We start from the raw sequence: 15,842 nt of genomic DNA, 5'->3' as shown, positions 1-15,842 counted from the left end.
AATGTTGAGAATAAGGTCAACATGTCTATTTCCAGAATAAAGACAAACACTTTATTCTCAACATTTCAACTTCCACTAATATAATTTTTTCATATTCGTGCTCAACATTTTGCCTATAAATACTGAAAGCCATTTTGACTTTGGTCGTCATACTGCAGAGTATTAAAGAGACACATATCAATACACATGTTAATTGCTTTGCAACAGTTTTACTATCAAACCATCTTCTTCTCAATCAAATGCATCAACACATGGAAGAGAACGTGGATTACCTATTATTATTCTACCTAGGAGGAGCAGGACTAAACCAACACTCTCATGCCAGGTACAGGTACTCCTCAAGGTAACCTGGAGCACGGCCCTCCTCCACACACTTTATACTTAATACTTTGTTTGTGAATCAGAAGTGATGAAGCCCATCTCTGTGCTTCTACCAACTCCTTTCAGCCTGCCATGTTCTCCTGGATGCCTGTGTGCTAATCCCAACGATGAAACAACGGGGTGCCGTCTGTGTACCATTATGAGTCGTCATTATGGAGCCAAAAACAAATTACACCTGGCCGTATGAGAGGTTCAGGTGTAAAGTGCTTCCCGTGAGAGGGATGTTGGAGTGAGTCGGCAGGAGCTGGGCGACTCCATGCATGTTGGCTGTTTCACTCAAGGCAGCTTTACTACCACGTCTACTCACTTACTGTAAGAGCCCAGTGTCAGCCAACGAGTAAATCATCTCTTCTATGCTGCTGCATTCCCAATGCTAACAGAGCCCAGTGTCCGGGAACTGAGAGTCAGGGAGCAGCCTTGTGTGTGTGTGTGTGTGTGTGTGTGTGTGTGTGTGTGTGTGTCCTTGAGGACTAAATATCCTTGCCGGGATATGAAAGAAGAAGCCTTTTCTCCACACCGTGGCCATTTTGTTGGTACAGTGTCTCATTGAGCTGTTGGTTGAGATCAGAATTAAGATGAGATTGAATTCAGAATAAGGGTTGAGTGAATCAGTGAGCTGACAAGTTGTAGGTCTTTAAAAATTCACAATCAAATGTGCTTTGTTTGCATGTGTGTGTGTGTGTGTGTGTGTGTGTGAGTAGACACAGGTGTGTGTGTGTGTGAGTGTGTGTGTGTGTGTGTGTGTGTGTGTGTGTGTGTGTGTGTGTGGCTGCCCTGCTGCCCCTCCGCTGCTTGGCGAACTAATCATTCTCCCTGCCTCGCTCTTTGTGATTGCCAGCCCATCCCTGCACTGCAGCTAAATTGAATCAATTAAAAGCGTTCTTGTAGATGGCTGCTGCTGCTTCCACACGATTAGGCTTTGATCAAGAAGCACACAAATAAATAAATAAGCCAGTGGAAAGGGAATAGAAAGAGGAATGAACACAATTAAACAGTCGGCCGGGGGACGTGCCCGTCAGCGTCTGTCAGTGAGGGGTGTGTGTGTGTGTGTGTGTGTGTGTGTGTGTATGCATATGTACTATATTTGTTAGTGAGGGAGTCTACATAAACTATGAAGTAGTGCATGTGTATATGTGTGAAGCACCTCTGAGTGCTTTTGTAGAGCGGGATGCTGAACTGTAAACTGATGACATCAGGAGGAATACATTTGCTTCTGCATTATCTATCTACTGTAGATCTGGCATCCTTTTTATGAGACATATCAAATTATTCTCTATTACTTATAAATACAACATTTAAAATATATTCCTAACATTAAAAGGACAGGTCCATTCTTTTTAAGTGTTATCTTCTATTTTTTATTGGAAGTTATTTAATTATGTAGCTTCCCAGTACGGTTTCTTATAAAATTCAAGCACAATTTGAATATTTGGATATGAATACATATGTTTTTGCATCAAAATAGCTATTTTCTGAATAGAATTGATGTAGGTTTCTGCATGGTGACATCCTTATCCATAGCCACCTCCTTGTGATGTAACTTCAAGCAGACAGCAGCACAATGCCACTAACTAACTGACTGCAGGGGAACATTGCTGCGGTTCTCAATGTGGCACCAAAGACAGCTTTAGTACAGCTTCGGTTCCCCATCAGAAAGAGGAGAATATTCTAAATATAACCCACACTTAAACTGATATTGATGTTTTTAGTTTGTTAAAATATGTTTACCTTATCGCTTATCTTGCTGTCAGACAGCAACCACCAATGACAACGAGTCATGTGGACTCACAGAGCACAGCAGTGCATTATATATATATATATATATATATATATATATATATATAGTACATTAATTAGTACATAGTACATTATATATAGTACATATAGTAGTACATAGTACATTATATATGTATATATAATTAGTACATAGTACATTATATATAGTACATATAGTAGTAAATAGTACATTATGTATGTATATATACATTAATACATAGTACATTATATATCTATATATACACATAAGCTATATGTATATATAATATACTGTGTACTAATGTATAGATCTATATATATACATTAGTACATTATATATATCTATATATACATATCTATGTATATATATATATATTTATAATGTATATATATATATATATATATTAGTACATAGTACATTATATTTATATATACTGTATATATATATATATATATATATATAATGTACTGCTGTGCTCTGAGTCATGTGGACTCGCAGAGCACAGCAGCACATTGTACAGTTATGAGCATTATTAACATAATATATGCTTTATGGTTACAATAATCACAATTGAATTTGCCATAAGGCATAAAAGCATTGCCTAACAGTCATATATATCTGAATGTGTGTGATGTGAATGTCTAAGATATGGTATGCTATCAGTCAGGATGAGCATTCACTCCCCCGTGATGGCTCACTATCCAGGTGGGTGACATCATCCCTCTCGCCAGCCTATTACAGGAGCATGTCCTCCCTCCGAGGCACGGCTCCAGGTGCCTCTATACATGTGTCCTGAATGCATCCCTGTGGAAATGAACCAGAGTGTTGACTGACACTGGCTTATGAGCTCTCCACTTAGCCGACGGGTGAGGAAACATGTGAGGGGAAAGGCTCACGGGCGAGCTCGGTGGCTGGGTGTGGGGGACTCCCTGGACGGCCGTAGCAGGTAATGGAGCTTTTAACATGGAAATCAGAGGGAGAGGGAGGTGGTGATGGTGGCAGTGGTGGACATGAAATTGCTCTAAAAGTCCAGAGCTCCCCTGTGGGTACACTTGAGGTGCCTTGTCTCGTTAGAACATGCATATCTCGCTGGCCCTGGATCTGTATGCAACCGCATTGAGAAGGAGTACCTGAGAGGTTTCACTGGACACGGGAAATAGATGGAGGTGTCGATGGAGGTGGGGGTGGAGTAAGACTGATGCTGGGTGGGAGAGGAAGAACTTGCATATGGAATTAAATGTAATGCATGCTAATGTAGTGCATCGGCCCAGATGCAAATCCATACATTCAAAGCATGTATGGCTATTTGTATTAATATTACAGTTTAGTCCTGTTAATCACAACTGGGTCTTACGGGTGAACGGTAAAATGGTGCTCCTCGTGTTCATTGCTCAGATCTGGGAACACGACGACCCCCCGAGGTTAGTCAGACTTATTTGAGGTGAATGAGAACATTATTATTAAGTTCGACCTCCCATACTAAACGTAGTTTCTTTTTACATGTTTGTTGTTGTTGTTTTTACAGTAATCTGGATACATTTTTGGCTTGTTTTCACCTGTTTGCTAGTCTGACTGCTCAAATCAGACTTTTTAGTTCAAATCGTTTGGGGTACAGTGTTATCGGAACCAATACAAAACTACAACAAGGACTAGGTTGTAATAAACCAGACTTATTCTTTAAAACCACTGAGTAGCATCACCATTTGAAGACGTTCTCTTCTCCAGACAGGCATCCATGTTCACACATACTGTCAGCCCCGCTGTGCCACTGACGATGTGAAGTGTCTTGTACTTAAGGTGACTTCAGTTATTATTGTGCATTTCCACCTTTATCACAACATAAAAAGACCTTAAATCAAGACCGGTAGGGTTGAACTGTAATTATACACGGTTAAAAATAAAATCTTCATCACTTCAAGCAAGCATATTTTTTTCTCTGGCAATAGAAAAGGAACCTACTTTCAGGACAACATCTGATTGGTTCAGGGCAATTGAGAGCATTGTATGAGGTATTAATTGTCTGCATTACAATCATACAATTCTTTGTGTCTTTGCTTCGAGAGAACAAATCTGTTTACGTACGTTCTATTTGAGGCTGGATGATAGATTCAGATGCATCGCTCTCCAAAGTGAGCCCGTCTGTGTTATATTTAGCGTATCCATACTTTAAGTGGCTCCACGGGGGCAATAACTCTTGTTTTATTGCAGCAAATTATCAAACAGCCAGGCTTGTTGGTTGTGCAAAGGAGAAATATGCCTCGTTATGCTCGGATGCTCCAAAAGTAGATTTTTTAAAATAAGTGAAAAATATATATAGTTAAATGATGATTTTATAATGGATAATTCACTGTACATTATGAATGTTTTTTTTTTCTTCTCCCAAGTGAGAAAAATAAAAGTGCCTCAAATTATTTAACTTTTTCTCTGAATCTCATTCCCAACTGGCCCTTCGTCAGTGTGAGTTTTGTTTTCAGGTTTACTTTGCTCCTCTCGAAGCAAACTTTTTAACTTTTTACATCTTTATCCTCCATCAGCTGCTCTGACCCATGTCGTTAATAGATGGACTTACATTGGAGTTAGTTGAAAGCAATACAGATACTGCTATCAGACACTGAGTGTCCTGTCCTCTTCCCTCTCATCCATCCATCCATCCATCTATCAATCTATCTATATATCTATCTATCTATCCATCAATCTATCTATCTATCTATCTATCTATCTATCTATCTATCTATATATATATATATATATATATATATATATATATATATATATATATATATATATCCATCTATCTATCAATCTATCTATCTATCTATCTATCTATCCATCCGTCTATCCATCCATCCATCCATATATCTATCTATCTATCTATCCATCCGTCCATCCATCCATCCATCCATCTATATATCTATCTATCTATCTATCTATCTATCCATCCGTCCATCCATCCATCTATATATCTATCTATCTATCTATCTATCCATCCGTCCATCCATCCATCCATCCATCTATCTATCTATCTATCTATCTATCTATCTATCTATCTATCCATCTATCCATCCATCTATCTATCTATAACTCGCAGGGTACTGCTTATGATATATAGTTATAAACTGGTCTGATACTCTTACCGAACACTTCCATAGTAATACATTACAGAGAGACACCTTATGTATGTCTAATGACGACACATCACCTCCTCTGTCCTGTGCTCCTGTCACTCTTCATCTCTTGTCTTTTCCACGACCAATACATTATAAAAAGTCTATTTGTAAAAACTCTTCTTTTGTACCTTACTTGTATGTTGATTTTACAAAAGAATAATGTGTTGCCTGTGAACTTCTATGTCAACGTGTGTCGGGCTTCTTCCAGGAATCGTATCGGAATGATTTGCTCATTTGAGAAGTCTGGGTAGCACCATGACATCCTCTCCTCCTTTCAGTGATGTGGCATACGGGACATTGACATTAAATGTTGTTCATCCATTTATGTCCGTTGTTAGTGTGCAGCATTAATCCTCATTGCTACGGAAACCCTCTGCTTAAGACACCAATGGCAATGAAAAGAAGCACACAAGTGACATCTCTGTTCTTCGTCCTCTCTTGCAGGATTCCTGAGTACAGGGGACCAGGCCGCCAAAGGGAATTACGGCTTGCTGGACCTGATCCAGGCTCTGCGCTGGACCAGTGAGAACATCGCTGCCTTCGGCGGCGACCCGTTACGTATCACTGTGTTTGGCTCCGGCGCTGGGGCTTCCTGTGTCAACCTGCTCACGCTGTCTCACTACTCCGAGGGCAACCGCTGGAGCAACTCCACCAAAGGTACAACTCCTGAGTCACCGAGGAGTTCACATGGGACCATAATGAATATTTCAGTATGCATGCATGTGCATGTATGTGCACCTCAGTTGTGTGTGACTTGTGTGACTGTGAGTGCTTGGTGCAGAGGAAACACAGTTTACTTTTGCTAATGCTATTTTTATTATTCATTTGTTTTGGCTGTGTGTTAACGCTCTGAACCCAAAGCAGTTTTCGGGATATTTTGGCTCCTGTCACATTTCTCTCTCTGTGGCCTTGATTTTCAAAAATGTCTGTTGTGCAGTATAACACAGTTATAAGAAGAAAACGCAAGTTGAATTTCTTTGATAGTTTATTTTACAACAATTGGCAAACAAGGGAATCTATATATCCCAAAAATGTTCAAAGAGCCACAATTGCTAGCAATGTTGGGGGAAATACGGCAGGCTCCGCATGTTCCACTTTATAACGTTATTCACATTTTGTACAACCTCTACTTCCAGCTTCTCCTCTCCTCTCGGCTCTGTGTTCAACAGCCTGCAGTCCAGTTAAAGTTTCACAGAAATCTTGACGCGTGACCTTTGGTCTGAATCAACCATGACTTTGTACTTGCGCTAAGGAGGCCATCATTTCATGTTTTTTCTAGGATCTGTTGAGAGCATTAAGAGCATCATTTTAAATGGGACATGTTTTCATTAAATAGTTTCGGTAGTGTTTTCTGGAAGCGTTGATGTGATAAAGGACTGTCTTCTGTCTATGACAAATGGTGTAGTTGTGGTGATTGTTTAAAGAAAACATGCTTTTCCGTCCCGACAAGGCTGGTGTTATTCTTCAGCACCAAAACCAACACTGTGTTCATACTTTTCTCAGAACTTTCTGACTTTCCGAACCCCCAAGCTCACTGATTCACTCTGAAGATTAAAAAGATGTGACGGAAAGCTGTATTTTTAAACTTTAATTTCATAAAACAAATGTCATTAGTTGAGTTATTTTTAGTCCTAATACTTCATCTTGACCGCCTGCCTGATTTCATTTACTTGTACGTTGTCTGTTCTTTTATGTAAGAGCAAAGATTCCAGAATGATTCTGTTGCTTGGTTTCCTGCTCTGCTGTTTTTCTCTCCAGGACTCTTCCAGAGGGCCATCGCGCAGAGCGGCACCGCTCTGTCCAGCTGGGCTGTCAGTTTTCAGCCAGCCAAGTACGCCCGGATGCTGGCCCGGAAGGTGGGCTGTAACTTGGAGGACACTGTGGAGCTGGTGGGGTGCCTTCAGAAGAAACATTACAAGGAGCTGGTGGATCAAGACATCCAGCCAGCTCGCTACCACATTGCCTTTGGACCTGTTATTGATGGAGATGTTATACCTGATGACCCTCAGATACTCATGGAGCAAGGTATCAATTCACTTTTCTTAGGAGTCAGCGATTTCTAACATTGTTCTTACCTTAAATTTTAACAACCATTCTGCACCATCTCTTTCAAGGCGAGTTCCTCAACTACGATATTATGCTGGGAGTTAACCAGGGCGAGGGCCTGAAGTTCGTGGAGCTTATTGTGGACAACGAAAACGGCGTTCAGGCTAACGACTTTGACTACGCCGTGTCCAGCTTTGTGGATGACCTATATGGCTACCCAGAAGGGAAAGACATCCTCAGAGAGACCATCAAGTTCATGTACACAGACTGGGCTGACAGGCACAACCCAGAGACACGCCGGAAAACACTGCTGGCCCTTTTCACCGACCACCAATGGGTGGCACCGGCTATTGCCACAGCGGACCTGCACTCCAGCTTTGGGTCGCCAACATACTTCTATGCCTTCTACCACCACTGTCAGACAGAACAGGTAGGTCTCTAGGTAATGGGTAATCTACTTTATGGATTGTCAATTTCAAAATGCTGCTGGCTCGTTCCTCATCTCCTTGGGTAAAGCTTTCAGTTACTGCTCACGAAGAAAACCATACAATTCCATAATCGAAGATCAAACATATATTATGAAGAGAACGATGTGTGTACGACTTGTAAATGCAGCATTTCTCATACTGCGTCATAGCACCCACCCTCCGATTCCCCACCAGTCAGTCACCTTTAAATTGAATAGAAAGAACCATTTTCTGTACAGCACTGCACAAATGATTTTCCTGTCCAGCTAGCATGGACAGTTTATGGGTTTTCCTGCTCAGGCACTGATCTCTTAATTTAGCTGGAAATGTAGTTCCTCCTGTTTTTTCTCCACACCAGTTGACTCTGAAGTAAAAGAAATGATCACTTCACGCGGGCATGTCTTTGCCTCAGTTTGCTCAAAACTAGCATCTTTTCTGTTGACTTTGTATACAATTGCACCACCTCGGAAATTTGCATTTTTCTTTAAAACAGAATTACTGTACACATCTTACTTTTCTATAATTACTGTAATAAAATGAAACCATCAGTGAAAAGCAGACAGCCTATAGCCACATCCACACAAATTTGCTTCTGATTGTTTTGGAACACAGAACCTAATTACTTTGTGACATGAAGGCCGCTTACTAAACAGTGAATAAGTACAGCACCTAATGGCACACACCAAGGTCTGATCTTATTACATCATTGTAAATGACTACGTTAGGCTTCCTTTCGCTTATACAAAGCTACAATGACTATTTAAGCAGTCCTGAAAGAAAGTGAGGAGTGGTGATTAAACTTACATATTTCCTTTTGGCATATTCGTCATTTAACAGGCTGCAGCGCGTAACATGTACTTCAACATTTTAGTTTAAAATTCAGCTCAAAGCAACCCTCTATTTGTGCTGTTTCCCATCTCGTCTCTCAGTAATACAATGAATAATAGGCCTGATATAGTAAGCTGTCTGTGTCTGTCAATGGTCACAACCCTCACTGTGTGCAAAAGTAATGCCTTTCAGTGTCCTGTATCTGTCACATAAATCTAATAATACTGATACGGATTTGATCCCTCTTCTGCTCATTAGGTACCACCGTGGGCAGACGCAGCACATGGAGATGAGATCCCATATGTGTTTGGGCTCCCGATGATTGGTCCAACAGAGCTGTTCCCCTGCAACTTCTCCAAGAACGATGTGATGCTCAGTGCCGTGGTCATGACCTACTGGACAAACTTTGCCAAAACAGGGTACGAAGACACAACAAACGTGGCTCCTGAGGGCCGATACAACTCACGTTCTATGTGTTATCCCCATGGGCCGGGACAGTGCCATCTTAGCTCTGTCTAAGCCTGTTAATTGAGTTCAGATGAAGTGGCTGCAGCTCAAACTCACTGTATGACGAAGCTCTAGCTGTAAATGACTAAAACCCATCATGTTAGTTCTGTTGCCTGCATTTTTCCTTTGTACTAGTTAATATTTGATAACGTTGCATTAGCTACTTTCATCATCTCATCTAACTGTGCTACACTTTCTCCAGGAAGCTTCTTAAATGTCATATAAAGGAGAAACTCGGTTTAAGTGACCAAGATAATTGATAAGAGAAAGCCGGTTTCTGTAATTGGAGTCGTCGATTAGATCGGCGTGGGGAGATTACGGGAATCTGGTTTCCCCAGGGAGATTTCTGCTGCGGAGCGCCAGTGTCTTGGCAATGTATCGGGGCAACTGGGTTTCTAATCAGCTGTATACAAGTATGTATGTGCAAAGCAACAACTTCAGTCAGTGGGACAATAACAGAGAGGGAGGTGGATGGAAATAGAGATCATGTCACAGAGCCAACCAAGTATTTAAAACAATAAAAGAATAGAATAGAAAAGCGTCTTCATGGTTCCACAGAGTCTGATGACTAACCTGCTGCATGAGCTCTGCCGGGCTGCAATGCACAGTGAAAACCTGATGACTGAAACAAAGTCCAAAGCATCAAGCTCAGTTACAAGCAGCATCGTTGTATGGATGTCTGCCACAGGGTTACTTGAACTGTTTTGGTTGCCAGTCGTTCTGCAATCGCTCGCCATTACAAGACCATGAACTAATTGATCAAACCATTGTGATTGTGTTTCCTCACTATTAACCTACACTTGATGAACATGAGTAGCAAATTGTGCTATTGTGTTTTATGGACTGCGCAGTGTAATTGGTATTCTATGCAGATAGCCTCTACATATCTTCATATACATTCTTAATTAATGGTAGTGGCCTGAGGAGTGACATTCTGGATGGGACAAAATTAAAATCCTTTCCCCCCTCTTCTGTCTCGTGCAGCCTTAGAGCATCTAGTCATGGCGGTAATTGTTTTTGGAGAGCGTAATGTGGGGACATTGGCTTTTTCTGCGTACTGCCCAGTAGCCTGAGGGGAAGAGAAAGGCCTAATGATCTACATATATAACCCCAAATTGACGTAGAATGCCGGGTACCTGGGAGATTTATGCCGCCAATTTGAATGGTTAAGCGTGTTCCTGATGAGGTCTGGCTGGCTCCATATGCTGCTCTCAGACAATGGGGCTCTCAGTGGGTCTGAATGGGTCTCCATAGCTCACATGGCTGACTCTGTTCAGCTCAGATTAAGTGTAAGGGGGTCTTTTTAGCACAGGATCCCCTGTGGAATGTGCTCCGTAAGCTCCTCAGTACATACAAGTATAAGGGTGCATATCGAGTTACAGACCTGCATTTACAGGGCAATTCATTTGTGTGCTGTTATGGCTTTATTTACCAAAAGTAGATGGAATATAGGATTAGTATGGTGCTACATCTTAGTTTGGTTTATAGCAACCACTGAAGCATATGCTTTATGGAAATTATCAGCATGGTTGAACTGCATCTTTTCCCCGAATTACTCCTTGGTTGAAAGCTTCTTTTTATGTATGAATTAAATATACATAGCTTCACTCTCAACAAGACACCCACAATTAAAAAGCTGAAATGCAAATTATTTAGCATTTGAATAAAACTTAAAATGAGCGAAACTTCTGAGGTTATTAGTTATCTTAAGACCTTTTCATGCAATCGGAATCTTAAGAAAGCTAATCAACTATGAGCAAAAATATCTGTTTTGACCTTTTTTATTTTATCAGGTGTGCTATCTCAAAAACTGTTGATTAATATGAAACCTGGGGGGGATTCATCTCAGGACTACATTCCAGTGTTTTCATAATTACACTGATTAGCCTAAGGGAGAAGCTACACTTAGGACAGAATTAACATTTTAATAAGCAGACAGTCCCAAAAAGTCACCTTTAGTTTACCTTTGGTTCTACTTGTGCCTCAAGTTGACAGGCACATGGTGAAATAACTGGAACTGATTGGTGAGGAGAGGATTGCATCTTTCATGGTGGTCACCATGTGCAGTGATGCCTTGTTTAAAAAAAGAATGCATTGTTCTGCTATAAAACCATCACCAGATATTGCCTCTCTGTGAATTGTGTCCTCCTGTACTCTTTTTGTCAGGGATCCCAACCAGCCTGTCCCCCAGGACACCAAGTTCATCCACACCAAGCCCAATCGTTTTGAAGAGGTGGCGTGGACACGCTACAACCAGAAAGACCAACTTTACTTACACATTGGCCTGAAGCCCCGGGTCAAAGAGCACTATCGTGCCAACAAGGTACTGTGAGATATTACTCTATAGTTTTCAATAGCCATCCTGGAATGGGATACAGCCCATTAAATGGCCCTCGTCTGTTGTGATCATTACCATTCTAATGCTTCATATAGTGCAAACTGCATCATGACTGTGACACAGTCACCGTTTTAAACAAGTAGTTAAACAAGTAGTTTGGTTTCAATTCACTCTGTTAAGTTAAGGAGAAGTTTGTGTTTTAAATAAGGACATTGTTACTTACATAATTCAAGTTCCGAACATGTTACGTTATTCAATTCAATTCAATTCAGTTTATTTTGTATGGCCCAAAATGACAAATTTGCCTCAGAGGGCTTTACAATCTGTACACATACGACATCCCTGACCTTTGACCTCACATCGGATCAGGAAAAACTCCCCAAAAATAACCTTTGACAGGGAAAAAAGGGAAGAAACCTTCAGGAGAGCAACAGAGGAGGATCCCTCTCCCCGGATGGACAGATGAATAGATGTCATGTGTACAGAATGAACAGAGATACAGAGTTACAACACATTCAATGAATATGATAGAAATTATCATTAATTAGTAGTAGGCATGGACCACGATCCAGATTTCAACAATCCATGAAACAGAAGCAGGAAGAGAGGAGGGGGGGTAACATGTCATGTCACATGCATTCACCCAGACTTCCTGCCCACACAGACGTTGTTGCTCTTCACACGACATCACATGACTTCCTCCTTAGCTCCTGTTATAATTTCTCCAGCCACTTGAGGTCTGCGTCGTCTTCAGTGATCAACCATATGAATAGATGATAACAGCCTTGGGAACCTGCTAGTAGGTGAAGCTGGCCCCTTCTAACCTTATCTTTGAGGCTAATAACCATTTAATCAGATTATAACATTTGAAGTGAGAAGCCATCTGTGTGGGTTATTATAAGATGTGCTGCTATCTCAGCGCTGGCTTACTTTTAAGAATGATAGATGACAATGTTAATCAATGCTACACAGCTAACCTGCTCTGGAGGACAGACTCAAACATATCAACAACCCAACTACTGACCAATCACATCACATAACTGACCAGTAATAAACAAAGTTTATAGCTATAATATCGTATTGTTTGCCTGCAGTCAAACTCCATATGAGGATGCCAGTCTTCCCCTTTTGTAAAAAAAATAGTTTTGAATTAATTTGTTTTAATTCCTTTTCTGAATCATTAAGATTAATTTGAGATATTAACATCCACATTGTCAGGTTGACTGCATCCTCGTTATAATGTAATGCCTCAAGACACTTGGAAAACGTGGACACGTGGAAAAAGAAAAGAGCTTATGGAAAAAAGTATTTGTCTTTCCAGACTAGTGCCCCTATCCTGTTTTCTAGAATATGAAATTGTTCATTTCTAAAAATAAATTGACCATACAAGCAGTGTTTTTCATGGCGATTGGAGAAGGCAGGCAGCACAGACGAGAGGTTGACCCCCTGTGTGAGAGAGCGCTGGTCAGAGTGAGCACGTTTTCTGATGGCTGACTTGGAAATATTATAAAGCCTGCATGGCTAAGGCTTCAAAAATGAGAAAAGAAAGCCAGATGCAAACTTTGTTGAAATTGTTCAACATCATGTAACTGTAAGCCATATCCAAGAGCAAAAACACCGTGGTCTTTCACAGCATCCTCTTTACCTTCAGTCACAAAGTCCAATATGGTTTGAAAATCTATCAAAAGTGAGGACTTTTCAAATAGAAAATGTGTTGGAAGACAGTAAATGATTTCCCTTTATTAATTTTTTTCCCCTCCATTTTCTCCACCCCTCAGGTCAACTTGTGGTTGGAGCTGGTTCCCCATCTGCACAGCCTCAACGATGTCACCCAGCTCATCCCCACCACCACCAAGGTTGGTACTAAACCATCTATAGTTCCTCCTGTTCCTTGACCCAAGCCTTGTGAGAGAACCGGACATGATACAGATTAAAATTATTCTTTTTAAGTCAGACAGAGCTGTAGTTTCAGTATGATGAGAAGGGAATCGCCATCTGTTCACACCATGAGCCAAACATCAGCTTGACTATCAGTTGTCACGCAGACTTTCTGCAAAACAGGTGTTACCAATTAATACAAATGCATTTTTAAGTTAAGTATTGCTACATTTGTAGTTGGCTGGGTATTTTGTGTGTGGAGTTTGCTTGTTTTTTTTCATACCTGCGTGGGTTAGCAACCCGTCCAGGAAGTGCGTCACCTCCCGCTAATGGCTGAATTTGATCGATATATCAAATGGGTCGTATTGTATCTCAACAGAGGAACAACAGCAACGGAAATTTGCTGTTGCCCTTCAAAACAAAAGCTCAACATTGAGCATGAAGTGAGAGTGGCGGTATCAAAAAAGATTTATAGTTGAAAGCAGGCTCATTGTAGCCACTAATACAAATTAATGGCTCATACATATCTGCACTCATTTTGTTTTGTTTTGCACAGGTTGCATGTTATTGTTGAAAAAATACGCAGTGTAAAACTCTTGAATATTTGAACTGGTTTCGTTTTGTTTTTTACAGGTTGCACTATTTTTATTATCTTGAAAATATATTCAGTGCAAAACAAGTTCATTGCAGCCACAATAGGAGTCACAAAAAGTTATATCAATAAAAATTCAGGATGGACCATTTTGTTACAATTCGGTTGGGGCGTTGGGGCATGAACATTTTTCTTCCTCCGAAGTGGGGCGTGACAGAAAAGGTTTGAGAACCACTGGCCTAAAGGAACGGAATCAACATTTATGTATGAAGTATGGAGCTGGACCAAGAAGGGGATTAAGTTTTCTTTATTGAATTGGAGCTTAAGGAAACAGCATAACATGTCCTAAGTTCAAAAGGTCATTACACAAACACAATTTTAAAAAAATGATAAGTTGTTCTTTCTTAGGAAGTTATTTTATACGTTTGGACAGAGTGAGGCTAGCGGCATCTATTTCTACTGCTAAAGCTCTATATATGCACAACATTCAAATGTCCGATGCAGGTCAAAAGCCCAACCTTTCCGTGGTTCAAAGGGCAAACATTTGTCTTGATGAAGGTTTAAAGACCAAGGCTTTTAAATTAAATATCTGTTCTAACCAGAGAGTACAGATCCTTTATCTCTGAAAGAAATCTGCTTCAAAAGTTCAGATTGTGTAGCATGAAGATGATTGAACTTTCTCCGACACTATGTTTAAACTTTTCAAATCAATGATGTCCTTACTGTTAATCTTCCTGTCTTCAGATCCCTCAATCTGAGGCTACCAACCGCACGCCGAAGACCAAGGTTCCCGTGACCAAGCGCCCTTACCCGACTCCGTTCCCCACCGAGACCCAGGACAGCCACATCCAGCCACATCTGGTGGACCAGCGCGACTACTCCACTGAGCTGTCGGTGACCATCGCTGTAGGAGCCTCCCTGCTCTTCCTCAACATTCTGGCCTTCGCTGCCCTTTACTACAAGAAGGACAAGCGCCGGCATGACGTCCACAGGCGCTGCAGTCCCCAGCGGAGCGCCGCCAACGACCTGGCTCACACTCAGGAGGAGGAGATCATGTCCCTGCAGATGAAGCAGCACTCGGACCTGGACTGCAGGGGGGTGGGCGACTCCCTGCACCCGCACGACGTGGTGCTGAGGACTGCCTGTCCGCCGGACTACACTCTGGCCATGAGGCGCTCACCGGACGACATCCCGCTTATGACGCCAAACACCATAACCATGATTCCCAGCACCATGGGCGGGCTCACCTCGCTCCACTCTTTCAACACCTTTCCCAGCAGCGGGCAGAATAACACCCTACCCCATCCGCACCCACACTCGCACTCCACCACCCGGGTATAGCGCTGTGGAAGCACCCACGCAGGCAGGACTCTGACGGCTGAGGCAAAAGCTGACGCGACTGCGGCAGCAGAAACTTAAGGCCAGTACGCTGACACTCACAGACATGTCAGGAGCTGAAACGCCAGCCTGGAGTTGCCAGACACTCATGGAGTTACACTGGGATTGTCCACCCTGTTAATACCTGAGGGAATATAGTCACAGGATTTCTGGGGTTTGGACCAAAGGGGGAAAAAAAAGAAGAATTATGTTTTTGTAGAAAAATAAAAGACAAGAATAAAAAAGTACAAATAAGGAGAAAAACAACCTCACAAGCTAAAACAAAGGAGGATGTTTTTTCTATTATTTTCGTTCTAATATTGCAGCAAAACAAGGTACAGTAAACTACTTTTTCTTTCTAGCGACAGATATGGCCTTTGAGGCTTTTGACAAATGACTGCCTGACAGTATTATCTGGAAGCAGAGCATCAGACACGCCTCGGAGGTAAGAAGAGGGGAGCACTTTGTAAAAGAAAGAAAACATATTGTTTTCCTTTGGCATCGT

General features: G+C 41.4%; 1 protein-coding gene across 4 annotated transcripts in view; it reads left to right on the top strand.

The window, feature by feature from the left end:
* nlgn1 (neuroligin 1) overlaps positions 1-15,301 on the top strand; it is a 266,566-nt gene extending 251,265 nt beyond the window's left edge. For all 4 annotated transcript variants that reach the window (XM_034530667.1, XM_034530665.1, XM_034530668.1 and 1 more), the window contains 7 exons: positions 5,749-5,934; positions 7,063-7,329; positions 7,419-7,780; positions 8,904-9,064; positions 11,319-11,475; positions 13,269-13,346; positions 14,705-15,301. In XM_034530667.1, coding sequence (XP_034386558.1) covers positions 5,749-5,934; positions 7,063-7,329; positions 7,419-7,780; positions 8,904-9,064; positions 11,319-11,475; positions 13,269-13,346; positions 14,705-15,301 — 1,808 coding nt within the window. The remainder of the gene's footprint in view (positions 1-5,748; positions 5,935-7,062; positions 7,330-7,418; positions 7,781-8,903; positions 9,065-11,318; positions 11,476-13,268; positions 13,347-14,704) is intronic.
* Positions 15,302-15,842: the final 541 nt, after the last annotated feature.

Source organism: Cyclopterus lumpus, chromosome 4 (assembly GCF_009769545.1).
Source record: "Cyclopterus lumpus isolate fCycLum1 chromosome 4, fCycLum1.pri, whole genome shotgun sequence".
NCBI classification, from domain to species: Eukaryota; Metazoa; Chordata; class Actinopteri; order Perciformes; family Cyclopteridae; genus Cyclopterus; species Cyclopterus lumpus.
This window is presented reverse-complemented; position numbering and strand designations above follow the sequence as displayed.